Source organism: Nuphar pumila, chromosome 7 (genome assembly GCF_984573655.1).
Source record: "Nuphar pumila chromosome 7, dmNupPumi1.hap1.1, whole genome shotgun sequence".
In the NCBI taxonomy this organism is placed as follows: Eukaryota; Viridiplantae; Streptophyta; class Magnoliopsida; order Nymphaeales; family Nymphaeaceae; genus Nuphar; species Nuphar pumila.
The window spans coordinates 130510795-130532955 of NC_143255.1; the positions used below are offsets into that span (position 1 = coordinate 130510795).

At 39.8% G+C, this 22161-nt stretch overlaps 1 protein-coding gene across 1 annotated transcript; it reads left to right on the top strand.

The window, feature by feature from the left end:
- Positions 1–6877: 6877 nt before the first annotated feature.
- Positions 6878–17067, top strand: LOC149833540 (disease resistance protein L6-like). The gene is made up of 3 exons (XM_090013452.1): positions 6878–7317; positions 7454–7562; positions 17005–17067. The coding sequence occupies exons 1-3, from the start codon at positions 6878–6880 to the stop codon at positions 17065–17067; spliced, it is 612 nt and encodes a 203-aa protein (XP_089869578.1).
- The last annotated feature ends 5094 nt before the right edge of the window (positions 17068–22161 follow it).

Below are 22161 nucleotides of genomic sequence, written 5' to 3' on the forward strand. Positions count from 1 at the left end.
TTAAAAGAACATATAAAATTCAGTGGTATATCGTAATTGACGTAAAAGAGCATGAACAGTTATGGAATTTTTTCCTTATAAAAACGAAACCTTGCACCAACGACAGATACGAAACAGAAAAGAAGAAGAGTAAGGAAAAGAGGGAGCACATAGCTCTTGTGCACACTCTAGAAGCTCTGTTTCATCCTTCTCGTTCTCAGCGAGAAGCCTCGCGTAAAAACCTCAAACTCTTCCACCCTTCTCATTGTCGATCACCAAGAAACCCAAACCCCAAAACAAAAAAATCTCTCTCCATTGCTGTGATGGATTTCAATACAACCACAACCCACTCTTCTTCATCATCTTCTTCTTCCTCTTCCTCGAGCTTGAAAGCTCGACGAAGGCAGAACGAGCCCGGCCGGTTTCTGGGGGTGAGGAGGCGGCCATGGGGGCGGTACGCGGCGGAGATCCGGGACCCGTCGACGAAGGAGCGGCACTGGCTCGGCACCTACGACACGGCGGAGGAAGCCGCGCTCGCCTACGACCGCGCCGCCCGGTCCATGCGCGGCATCCGCGCCAAGACCAACTTCATGTACTCCGACATGCCCCACGGCTCCTCCCTCACCACTATCGTCTCCCCCGAAGACCACCTCCTTGCCCACCCCTTCGCCCCCTCCATGGCCTCGCTCGCTGTCGCCGGGTTCCCCGCCTCCCTCTCGCTGGAAAACCACTTACCTTTCCAGCTTCCGGCCGTCTCCGGCATCGAGGCGTGGGTTCCGGCCACCACCCAATTCTCCGCCGTACCGGAATTCCTGCCAGAGGGGGTCGCAGGGGGGCCGACGTTCCCGACGCCGGTGCAACAGCCGGCGGCGTCCGTCTGCGAGATGGGAGGGGGAACGCTGGGGGAGGTGGTGGGCCTGGACGTGCTCAATGCCTGGGACGTGGGTCCCACTTGCGGGCCCCATTCCCTGTCTTCGGCGCCGAGGGGTTTGACCTGAGTGGGCCCTCTCATTTCCATTGACATGAAGCGGGTTGGAAACGACGAGCTCTTCATTGCTGAATGCTGATGACCGTGTCGAGTGTGATGGCTTCTTTTCTTTTTTCTTTGCTCTTTTGAGAAAAATATTTCGTTTTGGATCTTGCACTTGAAAATGTGTTTTTTCCTATATGTAAAATATTAATATGCAATATTTTTGTTTAAAGTCTGCGTTGTCTCTTACCGTTTCTCCTTTCTTCCTTCTTTTTGGTTTTGTGAGTCGAATTCAGAGAACACTACCCGCTTAAGATGATTAGGCGCCCCTTCAAAACAACACAATTGGGATACGCTTCTTGTAACTCGTTATCCAAAATGTAAGGTCTCAAAATGGCTAGTAAATTGTAAATTAATTGGGATAAGGGTTCAGTTTCCTGTGTGATAGTTGGATTAATTAGTAGATCGTCTCTCTCTCTCTCTCTCTCTCTCTCTCTCTCTCTCTAGATCTCTCTCTCCTTGTTCCTATTCATATATGGAATGCATCTACATATTCTTTATGACAATTTATAAATGTAATGGTGCTTGTTAAATAATGTTAAAAGTTTGATAGCATAGGCCCGTGTAGAAAATTCAATCTTGCCATCTTAGTAGTTCAACGTGAGATTCTCATTATCTCCTCACAAGATGATAAAGGAATCATGAACCACATAAAAGATTAATACAAATAAAATCATTAGCGCTTATCTTTTTATCAACAAACTCGAGCATGGTAGGTTAGTGAAGGTCATGTTATGGTCCCTTTGTCAATGAAGTTTTAAGAGAGAATTGCAGAACTAGTCAGGATGATAGATCAACAGGACCATGATCTTAAACTGGGTCTAGGGGTGTTAACGAGTCTTTCCCCTGCTAAAACGGGTGGGTCCAAACCCGCATCTGACTAAGTGATGTGAGTATCAGATCCGGATTCAGATCCCACTGGATTTTCATAAGAAAAACTATACCCGTATCCTATAAAAATTTCATAAACCAGTCCCATTCCATAACCACAGTAAAACAATAATTTTTAAGTTTTTTTACTTTGAAAAACTGTGGATCTTAATAGGAATTCGGGTCAGACAAGGGTTTGGTATAAAATTTCATAATCCATACCCGGCCCATTTAATAATCAGACCTCATAGCACCAGCCCGAATAGTTAATCGGACCCCTTCTTTGTAACCAAACCCTGACCCTATAGGATCCAGTACAGGTCAGGATCGGGTACTCATACCAGCTGGTCGATCCTCTGACACCCTTAACTGGGTCCAATATGGCATGAAGAAGCTGGACTGCTAGGTCAGTGGACATGACGTGTTGTGGTCCCTTGGTTCGAAGTTTTGAGTGAAAGGAAACCTGCCGACATGGTAGATCCATTTGAGTTAAAATGGGTCTTGATCTAGTATTGGGACCAAGGTTATAAAAACAAGTTGGACTACTGTACAAACGCTTGGTGTAGCGTGGTGGAGGTCTTTTACCTGTAACTACAGCCCTAGATTGTGCCCTCCAATCTTCAAGGTGAATGTTGCACCATGCTAGGGCAGTATAGCTGCGAGGCTCCACGTGCCCCCACAGAAGAAAGCCAAAGACTAGAGACATGTCATAAAGAATATGCCTACTCTCCCTAGTGCAGCTATGCTAGAGATGTATGGCACATTGTGCTATCTGAATACAAAACATTATGCATTCCTTACCAACTTCATAAATTGCCACAATCAATTCTTAAGGAATCCATAAAACTTATGTGCCTTTAATTGGCTTGTAAAGGATCGTACTATCTGCCATAAAAAAACCGTATGATGCCTTACATAGGTGCCGCCAAAGGTTCTTTAGTGGTGCTTTTGAAACACTGTTAAAGCTCAAAGACCTTTAGTGGTGCTTTCTTGCGCCGCTAGAGGTCTTCTTCTTTTTTCTTGTGTAGTATGCATGTGTGCCGCCCTGTGCATGTATCGAACCAGGCGGGTGTTAAATGCTACAACATTTTCTAGAGATTGAGAGAGAAGGTGGTAATTGCTAACCACTTTAATTTTCTAGCTAACAGCTGTGCTAATCAGGCTTTCAAACAGTTTTTTCAAGTTTTCCTTAAATCCTGTCGTACATATGGGTTCTACATGCTTAAAATCGATGAGAATTGACTCTTGGATCATCTAATTTCGATACACAGGTTTCTATAAGGTTTAAAAATTTGATGGTTTAAGATTTTTTTAAATATTCAAGGCTTAAAAATTATGTTTTTTTTATCGAAAAACATGATCCAAGTGTCGTTTCCTAGTACATTGATCGTGCAGAATATATCTGTATGGTCCGATTTAAGTAATACATGGGAAAAATTCTTCCAAAGCCAAGTTAGCATGGCGGTTAGCAGCTACCACCTTCTATATATATCTGCATTTGTGTTGCCTCCTCGGTGATCATACGTGAGGAAGCTTTGGTTTGGAAATGGTTACGGAAACTAGGACACTCTGGGAGACCTCGCGTGCTAGAATTGAAACACAATCTCAAACTAACTAGCCCTCAGTCCAGGTTTGGGTCAAGCCTGTCTGATTTAATGTAAATACTAAATGGATACCATATGAATACAGTTGGTTCCAGATTCAGAGCTGCCTATTAGCAATTAATCATCTTAAATGCAACCATTAATAAATTTCTTGACAAATCTCTATCATGCAGAGAAAATGTTTAAGAGTTCCTTGACATAGCAGCCATATCTACATTTATACCTTTGGAGCAGAAGTAACCTCCTCCTTTCTGGACCATTTAAGGAGAAGAATGGATGGTGTTAAATTTCTGGTGTCATACCTTTACCATTTTGTCCCCCGAAAAATGTGTCTGCCGCTAAGGCCCTCTAGGCCTCAGAGTACCAAAGTCTAGGTCAGCTGTGCTCAAGGCAGCTGTCAACTATCTTCTTACCCATGGTACCAACACGTGTGCATTTATTTGATTTTCCTTTTTGCTTTATCAACGATGTATCAGTTCGGTGAATTAATAAACTGAATTGGTGAAAAGAGGGCCTGATGCAAATCCCAGCACAGTAAACCAGATTTGAAGACCCAAGTGAACAGGTTAGATCAGGACTGTGATGGTTGCACTTCACCTCTTCTAGTTAGACTAACGAACTAAGAAGTGAACAGGTTATTGTTATTTCCAAGCAGTTATTTCTGTTTATGCATTCGAAACAGTGGTAGTTTAAGAGAGTATGCATTTGAAAAAGTGGCAGTTACCAAATCTTAGATTTGGTAGCTACCACCTTGAGGAGGTGAATCCACTCTTTAGTGCAAATATAAAGGGGAGAGTCCCACTTCCTCTCCCAAATCCATAAACTTTCATCTTAGCTGCCAGAATTCACTTTGGTAATCATGTATTTACCAAAGGCATAAACTCCCATCCTAACAGCCAGTTTTCAAATAGAGCCTTATTTTGATCAAGCAGGTGTTGGTTGGACTCGTCCCAATTGTTTCATTGATGGCTAGAAGAATTCACGTCCAACATATCAAGTTTTGAGGATAATAATCCCAAATTTTTAACAGTAGTTAATGATTTTAGACTAAATTTCCCTACTACTACCACTACTGTTATTGTTATTTTTACGTTATTATTTATTATTATGATGATGAACATGATGAAGATGCTTTTGTTTCATACTTTCTATGAGATATATACACATATATATCCACACATGTACATGCAGTATATATATATACACACACAGTTTGAGTATCATCGGACGTTAAGTTTGTGTCGAAGAGGTGGACGCATAGTTGTGCCACACATCCACTCAAAGAGCCTTTAGAGGTAGTCACGACTGCCACTAAAGACTCATTTTGCGGAAAACAAATTCTGCAGCTAATTGGGATCACTGGCAGATTTTTGTCTATTGTTGCTGTCTGACAATGGGCCGTCATACATTATGCCTCTCTTTCTCTCTCACTATTCAACATTACCAAAATACATCCAACAGAATATTGGATGAGAGAAGAACATAGGAGTAAGACATCCACAATCTAGATGGTGACTGTGCACAGTTCAGAAGATCCAACCCCGTGTCCGCGTCTCTACTATGTAATTTAAGAGCCAGATACACATCAGACATAACCCGTTGGCGAAGCCTTCTAAAATCGAATTTGATGCTCCTGAAAAAAATGTCATTTCTTTCAGTCCAGATCACCCACCATGCTGAAAACAACCATACCCGCCACAATAATCTTCATTTTTTTTTGTCATAAAATCATGGGACCAAGCAAGAGGTCCCGAATAACGGAACTTCAACGAGTTTGAACAGACAGTGCACCCCAAGTTTGAAAAAATAGGTCTAAAACGACCGGGCAAAACCAAAACAGGTGAGTCGTGTCCTCTATTGCCTTCTCGCAAAGAACAAACATGCTGGAAAATTGAAGCCCATGTTTCCTGACATTAATCTGGTTTTGAACACGATCCAGAGCCACTAGCCATGCCAAAGCTTTTGCCCTTGGAGCAGGACCCTTACCTCATATACAATCAGTGGGAAACCAGTCCATCTCGAATGGCAACAAGGAATGATTAACTTGCTTAATAGAGAACCTATCTCCACTCGCCATGGCCCAATGAAGCCACGGGCAATCATGGCCAAGCCTAAGATCCCTGCCACTGAAGGAGCGAAGTGTCTTCCGCCACTCCAGCCAGAAGAACGAATGACACATTGAACTGGGCGTCGAAAGAAGAGAGTGAAGTAGACTACAATATTTTTGCCTAACAAACGTAGCCCAAGGAGATGAAGATGCGGAAGCGACCTAGGCCCACTTCAAGACTAAAACGATGCTCTTCTTTCTCAAAGCCAGAATCTCCAAGCCGCCTTGTTGACTCGGGAGAACGATCTGCTGCTAAGAAACAAGCGGGTACTTTTTGTGAGATGCATTCCCAGACCAAAGGAAGTGCGAAAGCAAACGCTTAATCTTCTGTTATACTGTCGTCGGTATAATGGACATGCTCATACGAAAATCTAATAATCGGGCCAAAACATGGCGAATTAGCATCAATCGTCCCGCAAAAGATAAATATCGGGCCTTCCAAGACTGCAATCTTCCTTGCACCCTCTCTATAGTAGACATCCAAGATGAAGTTCCCGATGGCTGCAGTGAGTGCAACGATAGACCCAAGAAATTAACAAGAAGGTTGGATATCGGGCAGTTGAAGATCCTTGCAACACTCGATTGGAGAAGAGGGTCAACATTGAGTAAGACTAGAGCACACTTACTCTCTTTCAGGCGAAAGCCTAAAATTGCAGCGAATACTTTAATAATAAAGCACAACCTGGACATTTGATTAACATTCGCATGACCAAATATTATAGTATCATCTGCATATTGAATTGTGTGACCAATAAAACCAAGAATGCCCAAGGAATCCAAGAAGCATGTTTGTTCTGCCCTTTTCATGAGAATAGGTAAACCCTCTGTCGCAATATTAAAAAGGATAGGGGCTAGGGGACAACCCTGTCACACACCTCTAGCCAACGACAGATTAACGACGACATTTTTCCATCGCCAAACATTACAAGAAAAAATGCTAATTAGCGAGGGAATTTTTTCGTCTCTAATTTGTCCCTAATTAGCGAGGGAATTAGTGAGAGAATTTTTCCGTTTTTAATTCGTCCCTAATTAGCAACAGATTAGCGTCAGAATTTTTCTATTGCTACTTTTCGATTTAAACCGACCCATCTAGGGCACAAAATTTTTCTTCTCTCCTCGTGCAAAATTTAAACCGACCATTCGATTAAAGCGCCGAGCAGCATGCTTCTCTTTCAGATCGTCCAACTTCCCTGAGAAGCCTCACAGGTGACAATCGAAATCTGAGCTCACCGAGGTTCGCCAGATGAGAGAACTCTCGTTGGAATAACCGGTGATCTGCATCTCTCCATGGGCTCATCACCGGAGCCGCGAGTGTTCCTCAGCTTCAGCAGGGAGGAAGAGGAGGGTCGTCGTGACGGCAGGAGCTTTACAACGCGTCTATGGGATACCCTCCATCTCAAGAGCATCTGCGCTCTCGCGGAGGAATCAGACGGTGGCGGGGAGAGGGCGAATGGATTGGACGTTTGCATCCCCAGCATCACCGGATCCTACGCAGATTCAAAGCGGTGCCTTGTGGGTCTGGTCGCGGTCGCACGGTGCAGAAATGTCGTCAAGATCCTTCTCGTCTTCTACCACATTGATCCTTCCAACGTTCAGCACCAGAACGGACCCTTTGAAATGGCGTTTCGGGTGCACGAGGTTCGATCCGAAGGGAAGGAGATGAAGGGCTGGAGGGAGGCGATGAGCGAGATCGCCGGATACGTCCTCTTCGACGCCGACGATGAAAGGTCTCTCTCTCTCTCTCTCTCTCTCTCTCTCTCTCTCTCTCTCTCTCTCTCTCTCTCTCTCTCTCTCTCTCTCTGTGTGTGTGTGTGTGTGTGTGTGTCGTTATGGATGAGATACGGCTTTTGCTTTTCTTTGCAGTGGCGGGTCGGGTCGGATAAGTGGGGAACCAGGTCGAGAGGGCGTCAGAGAGCACATCGAAGAGCGCACCAATTCTGTGCAGAAGGCTCCGCAGTGGCTGTGTGGTGCGGTACAAGTCCGGCCTATTGCTGCTGGAATACCGCCCGACAGGGAACAAATTTTTTTTTTTTTTAAATTTAATGACGGATTAGCGATGAATAATATATGATTTTAGCGACAGATAATATTTGTAGTTGTCCATCGTAAAACCAAATCTATACTTATTTAGCAACGGACTCGCGACAGATCATGTTTGTCGCTAATATGTCATAAATTAGCGACAGAATTAGCGATATATAAGTTCTGTCGCTAATTAGCAACCAAAAATTTGCGATGAACGCTATCCATCGCTAATCCGTCACCATTCTGTCATTAAACAGTTTAGCAATGGATTAGCGATGGATAGCTTCCGTTGCTAATCCACAATTTTCTTGTAGTGGTCATTCATGTTCTCATGTCCTTTAACATACAACTAGATGCAGTAAATTTAAAAGAATAAGGCAAAGCATTAATTAATTGACTCACATAAATTAAATCTTTGCTTAACCTAGGAACGAACAAAACATTCTTTAAAATAATATCTGATGGTTTTGATTTAACTTTTGCTTCTCAAATGTGAGTAATGGTAATTTTCTGTCCATTCCTTTTCATGACTAGATCATTTCCATGATATAGAATGAGATTCTTAAGTTTAAGTTTATGAACATTATCTGACATATGCACTGAAGCACCTGTGTCGGTGAACCATTCCTCATCCTAACTTTCTTTCATCATCATAGCGGCTAAGGTTTTAGGAGCATCATCGACTTGGAAGGCATGATTCGTCCAATGAAATGGTTATAGCATTTTAAAGCTCAATGATTTCTCTTTCTGTAAATTTGGCAAATCACAATCTCATTTTTATCTTTCTTACTAGAACCTTCAAGACCATGCTTGTTTGATCGAGTGTTCTCTCCTTGACCTTGACCACCTTGGACAAACCGCGACCTTCAGAATTGAAACGGTATTGATTACTGCCTCTTTTATTGTATTCATTTTGCTTAGCATAATAGGCAACATGTTGACCACTGGGTTCAAGAAGTTTATTTTGAACTCCATGATCTTGAAGTAAAGACACTATTTTTTCATATGAGGGAATACACGATTTCAACATTGTTGACACAAAAGACTCGTATTCAGAACCAAGTCCTCAAAGCAACCAGAAAGCTTTCTCTTCGTCTTTAACCAGTTTTCCTATAGCTGATAGATCATCAGCTACAACTTTAAATTTTCTGATATATTCTTCAAGATGATCAAATCCTTTCTCGAGAGACATCATATGTAGAAGATGAAAGGCTCGTTCTTGAGACTCTTGAGCGAAGGCATTTATGAGAGTTTTCCCAATCTCTTTTGAAGTCTCAATCACAACTACTAATCCCAGCGCAATTTTTGAAATAGTGCCAGTAATCAAACCTTTCAATAGTCAATCAGATCGATGCCAAGCAACATAAATTAGATTCTGAACAGCCTTTTGTAGCATCAGACGGATCTACAATAGTAGGCATCAACATAGGCGTTTCATCACTTAGAAACCCTTGCATATCCTAGCTCTCAATGAGTGCCATCATTTGAGTTTTCCACAACAAAAATTTCATTTGACTCAGCTTGAGTGAAACAAAATTGGTGACATTCAACTGAAGTGGGTATCGGTAAGTGGATGACTTGGCAATACCTTAGAATAAAAAAAAGCGAACTTTCGACACCTTCGCTTCAAGCTAGCTCTGATACCATAAAGAAATATGGTAGAGAGACAAAACAGCCAAACCATACAATAAAAGCAATATTTTAAGTGGTTCAGATCTCAAAGATCCTACATCCACGGGTAAAACTCACTCACTCTCACACTTTATTCAAATGAAGATGGGTTACATATATAGACTCTTGTTAAGTCTATCTTTACATTTTTCTGTTGTGCACGAGAGTTGTTTTTCCTTTATCTTCCCCTTTAAACGTCTCTATCCTTTCCTGTTTTGTTTGGATTGATAACTACAGTATTTAACGATTCCTTAATTATAGCTATCCAACGAACTTTCCTGTTGAGGTGCTGATCTGATAGCTGTTGTGTCTGCATCATCAGGCTAGCGTGATTCATATTGTTAACACTGTGTACATATTCACTAAATGAATACAGATTGCCTTTCTTCTCAAAAAAGAACATGTGACTGACCAATGAATCTCAAAACATTAATCTTGACTAGGTAGAATCCTCATCGTGTAAGACTTCACATTGAACGTGTGCTCTCTCTTCCTTTTAGGTTTTTGATGCTTTTTCAAGATCTTTGGTACCAGCTTTATTGGAAGTATAAAAGAAGCAAGAGGCAATTTCAGAAGCTTACTCTTCCTTGGTTGCAGAAAGAGAAGGATACGAGTGTCCTAGGAAGGGGCTGCCACGCAATATATATATATATATATATATATATATATATATATATATATATATATATATATATATATAATGAAAACCTACCTAATAGAAAACCTCCCAAACCTATCCAATAAGAAATATTTATCGTATTTTCTTTTTTGAAATCCTGGCCTTAAAGATGTGATCTATGCATTTGTTTTTATAGGAATCAGTTCTTGGAACATTTTATTAGGATGCATGGATATGTTTTTATAAGGTTTCAATAATCGACGGCCTATAATTTTAAATTTTTTTGAAGCTTCAAATACCATTTTTCCATCCAAAATACATTATCCAAGTGTGGATGTCTAGTAAATCAATCATGCTGAACACATCATATCTGTAAGGTCTGAATTTCAAAAAAATACAAAAAATTCAATAAATGTTTTTTATTGGGTAGGTTTGAGAGGTTTTATGTTGGGTAGGTTTTCATTTATCTATATATGTGTGTGAAAATTGCTTATATATATATATATATATATATATATATATATATATATATATATAGAGAGAGAGAGAGAGAGAGAGAGGAAGAATTCAAGTTGGCTAGAGGTGTGCGTCAGGGTTGTCCCCTAGCCCCTATCCTTTTTAATATTGCGGCAGAGGGTTTACCTATTCTCATGAAAAGGGCAGAGCAAACATGCTTCTTGGATTCCTTGGGCATTCTTGGTTTTATTGGTCACACAATTCAATATGCAGATGATACTATAATATTTGGTCATGCGAATGTTAATCAAATGTCCAGGTTGTGCTTTATTATTAAAGTATTCGCTGCAATTTTAGGCTTTCGCCTGAAAGAGAGTAAGTGTGTTCTAGTCTTACTCAATGTTGACCCTCTTCTCCAATCGGCTGCTGCAAGGATCTTCAACTGCCCGATATCCAACCTTCTTGTTAATTTCTTGGGTCTATCGTTGCACTCACTGCAGCTATCGGGAACTTCATCTTGGATGTCTACTATAGAGCGGGTGCAAAGAAGATTGCAGTCTTGGAAGGCCTGATATTTATCTTTTGCGAGACGATTGACGCTAATTCGCCATGTTTTGGCCCGATTACCAGATTTTCGTATAAGCATGTCCATTATACCGACGACAGTATAACAGACGATTAACCGCTTGCTTTCGCACTTCCTTTGGTCTGGGAATGCGTCTCACAAAAAGTACCCGCTTGTTTCTTGGCAGCAGATCATTCTCTCGAGGCAACGAGGCGGCTTGGAGATTCTGACTTTGAGAAAGAGGAGCATCGTTTTAGTCTTGAAGTGGGCCTGGGTCGCTTCCGCATCTCCATCTCCTTGGGCTACGTTTGTTAGGCAAAAATATGGTAGTCTACTTGACTCCCTTCTTTTGACGCACAGTTCAGTGTGTCATTCGTTCTTCTGGCTGGAGTGGCGGAAGACACTTCGCTCCTTCTTAACACTTCCTCTGTTTAACTAAGGAAGTGTGATGACCCTTTCTACTTATAGAAAGTACTTGTCAGAAATTGGGCAACACCTCATCTCTTTAACGGAGTACGTGCTACGCTTTTTAAGCTTGTTTGAGCTTTGTTTAGAAATTTTGGCAGCATTTTTTCTCTTTAACGGAGAAAGCATTGCATTCTTTTAAGCTCGATGAGAAACTTTTCAGAAAATTTTGCAACACTTTCTCTCTTTGATGGAGGAAATGCTATGCTTAACTCGAGAATATATATTCACCGTTGTGCATACTTTACATCTATCGAGGTTCATTGAAACTTTAGGCTGTAGCTAGGCCATGCGTAAATGACATAGGTTTTTACGAAAAAACAGTTTTGAGCAACAATGTAGCCTTTCTAATAGGATCTTTTTCCTCAATCAAAATCTTGATCGAAGAGTGACATATAGAATTACATTGACGATTTGGAGTTGATCTTCATTTGAACACTCATTTATACGTACCTATATGTAATATAAGTAGGAGCATGTGTGATATAGCGTGGCGGCGTAAATGAAAACATATGTAATGTTTGACAGAAGAAACAAAATTAAATAGCTTGCAGAAAGCAAATACATATGTATTTGCAAAAAGCAGGAGCCTTGGCATCGTTTGACGTGATAGCAATCTTAAAAGCATAAGCAAATTGCAGAAAGCAGGAGCCTTCGCATCATTAATATGCTAAAAGCAGGAGCATCGACATCGTTCAACACGACTGTAATCTTAAATGCATAAGCAAATTATGGAAATGAGGAGCCTTGGCATTGTTCAACATGACGAAAATCTTAAAAGCATAAGCAAATACATATATATGAAATATACAGAAAGCATATACATATATATCGAGAAAGGTAGAACCTTAGCACTAATTAGTGCACAAACCTACCATGATATGCTACGGTGCTTCAATGAGGTAGTTGAGGCACTCTTAGGTCATGGTCGGCACAACCTTTACATCTGTTACGGTCACAACTAAGAGTCTCTCTTGCAGCTTTCAACAAAACATTGATATGACGAAGTCTAGTCCAAGAACCAATTTGGACCTAGCTTAGGTCCAACTAGGTTCAAACCTATCTCGACTAGGATAGGTTTAGTCGGATGAGTTAGGTTTAGGCAAGGAAAGGGTTTAGAAGATCAAGCCATCAAGACCAAAGGGTCATGTCTAAACTAGGTTCAATCTGGATTTAACTGGGTCCAAGCCTACCCTAACTAGGCCAAGTCTAGGTCAAGTAGATTTGACCTAGGCTAAAACCAAAACCAAAGAGGAGAGAAAAAAGCTAACCTGGTAGGTCAAATGGGTCTTGACCAACTAGGCTCAACCTGGGCTAAGCAGGTTCAAGCTCACTGCAAGTGGGCTAGGTCTAAGCTAGAACCAAGAGAGAAGAGAGAGGCTAGAGTGAGAAAGAGGAGAGAGAAGGGAGGGAGAACACTTTTTCTAAAGGGGGCTCACCCCTATTTATAGTTTTTCAAATGAGTCTTGGATCCACATATGATGTGGATCCAACCCAAAACTTTACTTGATCCAAGACCCAAACTTGAGCATAAAGCAATAAAATGACTTCTATATCCTTGTGGGGCCCACCTAATTAATTTCATGAGATATTTATGTGGAGTCCACAAGATATTTTTGATGAGATATTTTTGTGGGGCTCGCCGAATATTTTTGTGGGTCTTATAGATTTTTGGGGTTTCACCAATATTTTTGTGAAAAAATATGATTACACCATTTATTTGTATTGACGAAACTTAGAAAGTTGACTCGTTGAAATCTCCTAATTTTACTCAAGAAAAAAGTTATAGCTCCCTGACTGATTGAGCATATATTTACGAGGATACGTATGTCATAAGTATAATTGGTTCATTAAAATCTATTTATTTTGCATTTCGGTTTCATATGTTATTCTTATATAAAATACCTCATGGATTTATTTAGAATTTTTGCTTAAAATTTGTGAGTTTTACATCATTACCTCCTTAAAAGAATTTCATCTTCAAAATTTTGTTAAGTAAATTACGTGAATAGCTTAAGATACTTCTTTCGCATGTTAGATTCGGGTTCCCAAGTACAATCATCTATACCATGATGTTATCGTCTCACTTTGGTTTTTAGCACTTGTTTCCAATGATCCACGATTTCTATTTGTCTTTCCTCCATTGTCTTGTCTTCTCAGGTGTTGATGTCTTCATGTTAGATGATGTAGGAAGGGTCGTGAACGTATTTTCTAAGTATTAACACATGAAATATATTATGGTGGCAATGCTACTTAGTACGTTGTCACTTCTATCCGGTTCAAAATTTTGAAAGGACCAATGAATGTAGGGCTGAGCTTTCCTTCTTTTCAAAATAAAACACACTTTTGGTTGGGAAGACCTTGACAAAAACCTTGTCTCCAACAAAAAAAGTGAGTTTCCTACGCTGTTTATCTGCATAATTCTTCTATCACCTCCGAGTAGTGAGTAATATCTCTCAGATCATATGTACCTGCTCAGTATAATGTTGTAGAATAATGGGCATGTCTAAAGTTCACTCAACCACTTTGCCCTTAATGATTGGTGATCGGTAGGGTCTTTTATACAGGGCTTCGTATGGTGCCATCCCCATACTAGGGTGATGGCTACTGTTGTAAGCGAATTCTGCCAATGCTAAGTGTGAATCTCAATCTCTTTTTCATTTTAACATACAAGCTTGTAGCATGTCTTCAAGAGTTTGTATGGTTTGGTCAGATTGCCATTCAGTTTGAGGATGGAATGCCATACTAAACTTGAGTTTCATCCCTAGGGCTCTCTACAGTTGCTCTCAAAAGTGAGAGGTGGATTTCAGGTCACGATCAGAGATAATAGATATCGACACTCCATGGAGTATGACAATTTTCTGAACATAAAGTTTTGCCAATTTTTCTGTTGAATATCTGGTGTTATTTGGCAGAAAGTGAACAGACTTGGTGAGTCTGTCCACAATCACCCATATTAAATCATGGTAATCCTATGATGAAATCCATCATAATGTCCTCCTATTTCCATTATAGAATTTTGATTCGTTGAATCATATTGTCAAGTCCTTGATGTTCTATTTTGACTTGCTGACAGGTTAAACACTTTGAGACAAAGGTAGTCGCATCCTTCTTCATACCCCTCCACCAATATTTTCTCTGTAAATCTTGGAACATTTTTTTACCTTCAAGGTGGATAGTGTATTTGCTATTGTGCACTTCCTGGATTATCTCTTCTCTTAGCTCAGGGTTATTTGGGACCCATAACCTTTCTTTCATCCATATACCTCATCTTCTTTTAAGTGAAAGAAAGTGTTTTCCTTTTCAACCCTTGCTTTCAGTTCAATATACTGATGGTCTTTGAATTGTTTGGCTACAATAAGATCAAGGATCTCAGGTTGCATTATCAGATTTGACAATTGAATCTTGCCTAGATCAGCCAGAAATAGCCTCTAGTTGACGAAGTCTTCCATCAACTTTTATTATCTTATGAGGCTAGCAAGAGTGTCGACATTCTTTCAACTAAGAGCATCGACTATGACATTGGTCTTTTTAGGGTGATAGGAAAGCTTGAATTCATAGTCCTTGAGGAATTTTAGCGATCATCGTTGCCGCATATTCAATTCTTTTTTAGAGAAAAGGTATTTCAAGCTCTTATGGTCTGACATGACCTCGAACTTCTCTTCATATAGGTAGTGTCACCAAATTTTAAGTGTGAACACTACTGCGGCAAGCTCTAGATCATGGGTTGGATAGTTTTTTTCATGGATCCTTAACTGTCGTAATGCATATGCGATCATTTTTTCGTGTTGCATCAACACGTAACCCAGACTCATTTCTTAGGCATTAGTGTAAGTCATGAAGCCTTCTTGACCAGAAGATAAGGCAAGGACAAGGGCCGTAGTAAGCCCCTATTTCAGAATCTCAAAACACTCCTTACATTGGTCCTTCCATTTGAACTTAACTCCCTTTTTTAACAGTTTTGTCATGGGCAAGGCAATTCGAGAAAAGCCTTGTATAAACTTCTAATAGTATCCAGCAAGACCTAAAAAGTTGTGAACATCTGTGATATTTTTTGGTTGTTTTCAATCTAACACAACTTCTACTTTTGTAGGATCTACTATTATACCATCTTTCAAGATTACGTGCCCAAGAAACATTACTCCGTCGAGCCAGAATTCATATTTTGAGAATTTGGCATAAAGTTGGTTCTCTTGAAGGTTTTCAAGACAATCCTCAAGTGCTTTTGCTGTTGCTCTTTGTTCTCAGAGTAGATGAGGATATATCATCAATAAAGATGATGACAAAGGTTTCCAGATAGGGCCTGAATATTCGGTTCATCAGGTGTATAAAGGCAACAAATGTATTAGTGGATCTGAAATGCACTACTACAAACTCATAATGGTCAGATCTCGTTCTTAAGGTAATCTTGGGTATATCCTACTCCTTAACTCTAAGTTAATGATACCTAGTCTTGAGGTCAATCTTAGAAAATATTCTTGCTATTCTGAGTTGATCGAGTAGATCCTTAATTTGAGGCAACATATATTTATTCTTGATGGTTGTTTGGTTTAGTATCCTATAATTGATGCATAAATGTAATGATTCATCATTTTTCCTTACAAATAGCACTGGTGATCTCCAAGGTGACACACTCGGACGGAACAATTCATGTTCTATCAGTTCTTTCAACTAAAACTTTAGCTCATTGAGCTCTGTTGGCGTCATTCGATAAGGGGCTTTTGAAATTGAAGCAGTTTGTGGTAAGGATTGAATTCCAAATTCAACCTCACGAAGTAGAGCGAGTTCTGACAGCTCGTCGGGAAATATATTGAAAAACTTCTGCACCACTTCTAAACTCTCAAGGGGCATGGAAGTTAGTCCTTCTGTCGAGAGACTCACTAGAAAGGATACACAACCTTTCCTAAGGTATTTTTGTGCCTTTAACGCTGATATGACTCATTTTTATGGGACAGGTTTGGATCATCGATATTCCACCCTAGGTAATGTCAGTCGAGATAGTAACCCTGCTCTCGTGGCACAAAATCTTAGCATAATTCTAGGCTAACCAATTCATTTATATAATAACGTCATACTGCACTATATCGAGTAGGACGACACTAGTAGGCAAATGTTGTTCAGCTATCTCTTTATCAAGGTTTTTTACACATATGATGTATTTGGTGCGAGAACCTAGTGAATCATATACTTCTATTAATTTGACTATCGATTCTACTGAAGCGTGGAGTTGTTTGATGAAATCATCGAAGATAAAAGTATGAATAGCACCACAATCAAATAAGACGTAAGCGACATGTCCATTAACAGATATAGTGTCTTCAATCAGGTCACAATTTGCTACTTGCTTAGTAGTTATACCATACACACGACTTGTCACAGGTCTTTATTCCATTCTAGGTGGCGGTCGTTGAAACTGAGGGCTCTGTTGTGCTCGTTGGGAGGGTCCAACTGATCCAATACTCCTCTTTTATTCATCTACAACCTTCTTGGCACAATCTCACACATAGTGGCCTACTTTGCCATAATAAAGGCAATCACCCATGTCGCGAGAACATGGTCTTTCGGGGTGGTTTGTGTTGCACTTCTGGCAGTTAGAGTTATATTGCTTGCTAGGTTGAACTACTTCTTGCTTTGGTGGAGGACCTCACAACATGTAGAGCAGAGTTCTTTCTTTAGAACTCCCTCTTGTGAAAGGGTAATAATGATCCTTGCCTACCCAAGAACGTCCACTTTTGGTTTTTACTATTCACTGCCACCCTCTTCCCTGCGATTATTTTTTATCGTTCCCAGTCAGTTTGAATCTTTAAAGTTGTCACCACAATAGCTTGGAAAGTCTGGGGCATGCTAGTTATAACATGAGATCGTAGCCCTTTCCGTAATCTGTTTATGTACTTATCGGCCCTCTCTTGGTCAATCTCGAATAACTAGGAGCAGTACCGCTTAAGATTATAAAATTTGGTGGTATAGTCAATAAGGCTCATACCACCCTACTCCAATTCTAAAAACATCATCTTTTTCTTGTTTTTAGAGTGTAATGGGAAGTAATTGACCATAAAACGTTCTTCAAAAATCATCCCAAGAGATGAATTCATGTTGTGAGAACAAGATGATCTTTGTAGTATCCCAACACTTACGTGCATTATCCTTCAGCCTATACATGCTGAAGTTGGTTTTTTTGTCCTTTGACACTCCTAATATCAAGAATGCACATTCTGTTTCCTCGATTCAACTTTCAACAAGTTTTGGATCAACTCTATTAGCAAAAACCGGTGGGTCGAGTTTGAGAAACTTCTTATATGTTATTCCTTCTAAGCTGTCGTTGTGAAGCAGGGTTGGTTCTTGCATCGTCTCGTGTATGGTAGTTACAAGGTTGTTGAGAGTCTCTAGTAGGAATCTTTGTGTGTGAGACTCCTCACTCAGTGCGGTTTTTCCCGTCCTAAGAGACATTCATCTAATCATATACAAACAATGTGGTTCAGTTTCTCGATATATATAGGAAAATAAAATTTTCTTTACTTGTATATATACATTGTATTACAACAAGCATACATCGCCTTTAAATGCAAGTGTCACGTCATACCGACAGACATTGATGGCGAAAAACCATACATATGAGTCTATCGACTCCAAGCACAACTAGTTTATAAGAACTGAGTTTCTTTTCAATATAAATAGCCTCAGATAGGCACGTCGATCGCCATATCACCTTATCTTAGGTGCAGTTAGAGTTGGCTTAGGCGACACTTCCACACTCTCAAGTGAAGTCGTTGGGTAGGCTGGTAATACCCGTTTATTCTATGGCATGGCAACATTATGACTCAGAGAATTCAAGATCAAAATGGATGAATAAAAGGAGTTGTATCCTTCATTCGGGTCATACAGGCTAGGCGTACATGATGTTGGGTGATAGCTTGACAAGTGATACAATTCTACAGGAAAAATCTAGTCATTGTCTCCCAGACTTGGTGATCCTACCAAAGTCGATAGGGTAATGCTACTCCTCACACTCGAGTAATGGGGTCCAATAATGCATGAGGTCTCATCTCTAAGACCAAATAATGTTCGTCGACCCATATCGATGGTGTATTTCCTTTGGCATTCGTTGGCGGAATGCATCTCTTTATCATAAAATTGGCAGTATTGGAATTCATATGGGCACGATCATTCATCGTGCATGATTCAACACCGATAGCAGTAACCTCATGAATCATGAGTTGCCAACTATAGTTTGACAAGGATTTACCTAATCAGAAAGTTCAAAAATATACTTACATTACGATATTGAGAACAAGACGGATCTTGAAACAAGTTTCTCAAATATAGGCACTGATACCAATTCAGTAACACATCAGATTTTCAAAACACTACTTGGTTAAAAGTTTATGAATTTTCTTTTTTTTACAGCGAAACTTACAAAAATGAGTCATTGATTTTAGAAAACACCAGACAAGTCACAAGTATGTGACCAAACACCCAAAGTGTTCCATTTATAAAAAATGAGTTGTTTATTACAAACATCACTGCTTAAAAAAATAGTATTCTATGGAACTGGTTTTTATAAAGGAAGTGGTACAACACTGACTAGAGAAACTCTAGAACTCGATGTCGCCTTGCTCCGCATATCGCATTGTAGGTTCAATACTTGTATTCTCCATTAAACATGGTCAGAACCATCATTGGTCTGGTAAGAAAGCTTTCAAATCAAATCAAGTATAAACTTATGAAAATACACAGACCACTTAGGGTTACAGTTCACAATAACGATGCTCAAGTCTCCATGACTTAGCATATATCGTGAAAGCCTCCTTAGGGCCACAATTTAAATATTATGCTCAAGTCTCCAAGACTTGACATATATCACGTGAGCCTTTTTAGGGCTACGTCTAGAACATTAAGCTCAAGTCTCCAAGACTTTGTATATATGTATCACACAGATCCAAGCGAGAGCTCTTCGAGCTTAGCTTAGTTATGCAGATACAACATGGGTCTTTGCTCTATTGGTTCAGTAGTATACCGATCTCAACACGTTTCACAAGGTTATGCAAGACTTGTCCGAACAATGCACATTCATTCATACATTCATACATTATTAAACCTAAAACTAATGTATTATTTTAATATTAATCGTTCACTTCCTGATACATGAGAGAAGCTTGAACTTCGACATCAATGCGATGTTCTAGGGATTTATTATTCTATGTATTTTAGTTACCTCAGAGGCCTAATGACCCTGTCTATGGTAGGACGATAGAACTCATATCGGTATAACCCTACCAGGCCATTTTGGATGCATCTTCTACTACAGTAGTGGGGTTCAATCCTCAGATCTTAAGGATAACCCGACCTCCAAACTTCTTGAGTGACGGAAGGTCCCTTAAACTCTATCGATTCATGATAAATATATGTCACTCACAATTGTATCATCACCGTCTGCCACGGTGAGCAATAATCCTGAAGGGGTTCGGTAGCATAACCGTTCGTTATAGGACATTTGAATGTCACTCGGGCAACCAATGTGTTCTGCACTGAGGGAATATGTATCCCAACCTCATTCAGTATTCTGAAGCACAATCCAATCGTGTGGTCTAGGGACTATCATTAAGTTTTATTCATATGCATGCATGACTCTGCTCTCGGCATCTATGGCATTCGCGAGCACTTCATCTCTTTTGGGTGGACAACAAACTCTGGCACTCCAGTCTTTACGAGTCTAGTTGTACAACAGTATTTCATATGAGCATGCATGTACCACATTCATATCAGATCGACTGCTCGGTGTATGTACCCGCAACGAGTACTTGGTCTAGTCAAGGTGCAACAACTAATCTGGTGCACCAACCCTTACGAGTAGGGTGCTCTTTCAGGAGAAGGTGGAACGAGCCATTCTGGCAGGGTTTCAACAATAGGGGCATCATCGTGCCATTCAAATAAGTCTTTTGCCAAAAAATTTGGCAACACTCCCTCTATTTAACTAAGAAAGCATAACGACCCTTTCTACTTATAGAAAATACTTGTCAAAAATTGGGCAACACATCGTCTCTTTGATAAAGTACATGCTACACTCTTTCTAAGCTTGGTTAAGATTCTTTCAAAAATTTTGGCAGCACTTTCTCTTTTTGGCGGATAAAGCGTTGCGTTCTTTTAAGCTCGCTGAACATCTTTTTAAAAAATCAGCAATACTTTCTTTCTTTGACGGAGAAAATGCTATGCTTAACTAGAGGATAGGTGTGTATCATTGTGCGTATTTTGTATCTATCGGGATTTGTTAGAACCTTAGGCCTTAGCTAGGTCATGCGCAAGTGACTTACGTTTTTATGAAAAAATATTTTTGCGCAAGAGCGAAGCCTTTTCAATAGGAGCTTCTTCATTAATCAAAATCTTGATCGAGGAGCGGCATATGGAATCACATTGACGATTTGGAGTTGATTTTCATTTGAACATTCATTTATGCGTAGCTATATGTAATATAAGCAAGCGCTTGTGCGATATAGTGTCATGACGTAAATGAAAGCATATGAATTGTTCAACAAGAAAAACTGAACTAAATAACACTCAGAAAGTAAATACATATATATATATATATATATATATATATATATATATATATATATATATATATATATATATGTAATATGCGGAAAGAAAGAGCCTTAGCATTGTTCGACGTGACAACAATCTTAAAAGCATAAGCAAATACATATATATGTTATATATAGAAACTAGGAGCCTTGACATCATTCAACACGATGACAATCTTAAATGCATAAGAAAATTGCATAAAACAGGAGCCTTAATATCGTTCGATGTGACAACAATCTTAAAAGCATAAGCAAATACATATATATGAAATATGCGAAAAGCATATACGTATATATCGAGAAATATAGAACCTTGGCATTGATTAATGCACAAACCTACCAAGATATGCGACGATGCTCGAACGAGGTGGTTGAGGCACTCCTAGGTTGTGGTTGGCACGTCCTTTATGTCCAATATAACCATAACTAAGAGTGTCTCTTAAAGTTTCCAATGAATCAACGATCAAACGAAGTCTAGACCAAGAACCGGTTTGGACTTAGCTTAAGCCCAACTTGATTCGAACTTACCTCAATTAGGTTAGGTTTAGTCGGATGGGTTGGGTTTAGGCAAGAAAAGGTTTAGAAGATCAAGCCATCAAGACCAAATGGTCAAGTCCAAACTGGGTTTAAGTGAGCTCAAGCTTACTTGGTCTTGACCTAGGCTAAGACCAAAACCAAAGAAGAGAGAGAAAAGCTAACCTGATAGGTCAAGTGGGTCTTGAGCAATTGGCTAGGCCTGGGCTAAGCAATTCCAAGCTCACTACAAGTGGGCTAGGTCTAGGCTAGAACCAAGAGAGAAGAGAGAGGCTAGAGTGAGAAAGAGGAGAGAGAAAGGAGGGGGAATGATTTTTCTAAAGGGGGATCACCCCTGTTTATAGTTTTTCAAATGGGTCTTGGATCCACATATGGTGTGGATCCAACCCAAACCCTTTACTTGATCCAAGACCCAAACTTGGGCATAAAGTAATAAAATAACTTTTATATCTATATGGGGTCCACCTAATTAATTTCATTAGATATTTATGTGGGGCCCACAAGATACTTTTGTGGTGCCCGCTAGATATTTTTGTGAGTTTTATAGATTTTCAGGGTTTCGTCGATATTTTTTGCGAAAAATATGAGTACACCATTTTTTTTGTATTGATGAAACTAAGAAAGTTGGCTCATTGAAATCTTCTAATTTTACTCAGGG

Coding starts and splice junctions, on each gene's coding strand:
- LOC149833540 (XM_090013452.1), top strand. CDS start 6,878: ATGGGCTCATCACCGGAGCCGCGAGTGTTCCTCAGCTTCAGCAGGGAG. Junction 7,318..7,453: donor TTCGACGCCGACGATGAAAG/GTCTCTCTCTCT, acceptor TTTTCTTTGCAG/TGGCGGGTCGGGTCGGATAA. Junction 7,563..17,004: donor CGCAGTGGCTGTGTGGTGCG/GTACAAGTCCGG, acceptor ATTGCTTGCTAG/GTTGAACTACTTCTTGCTTT.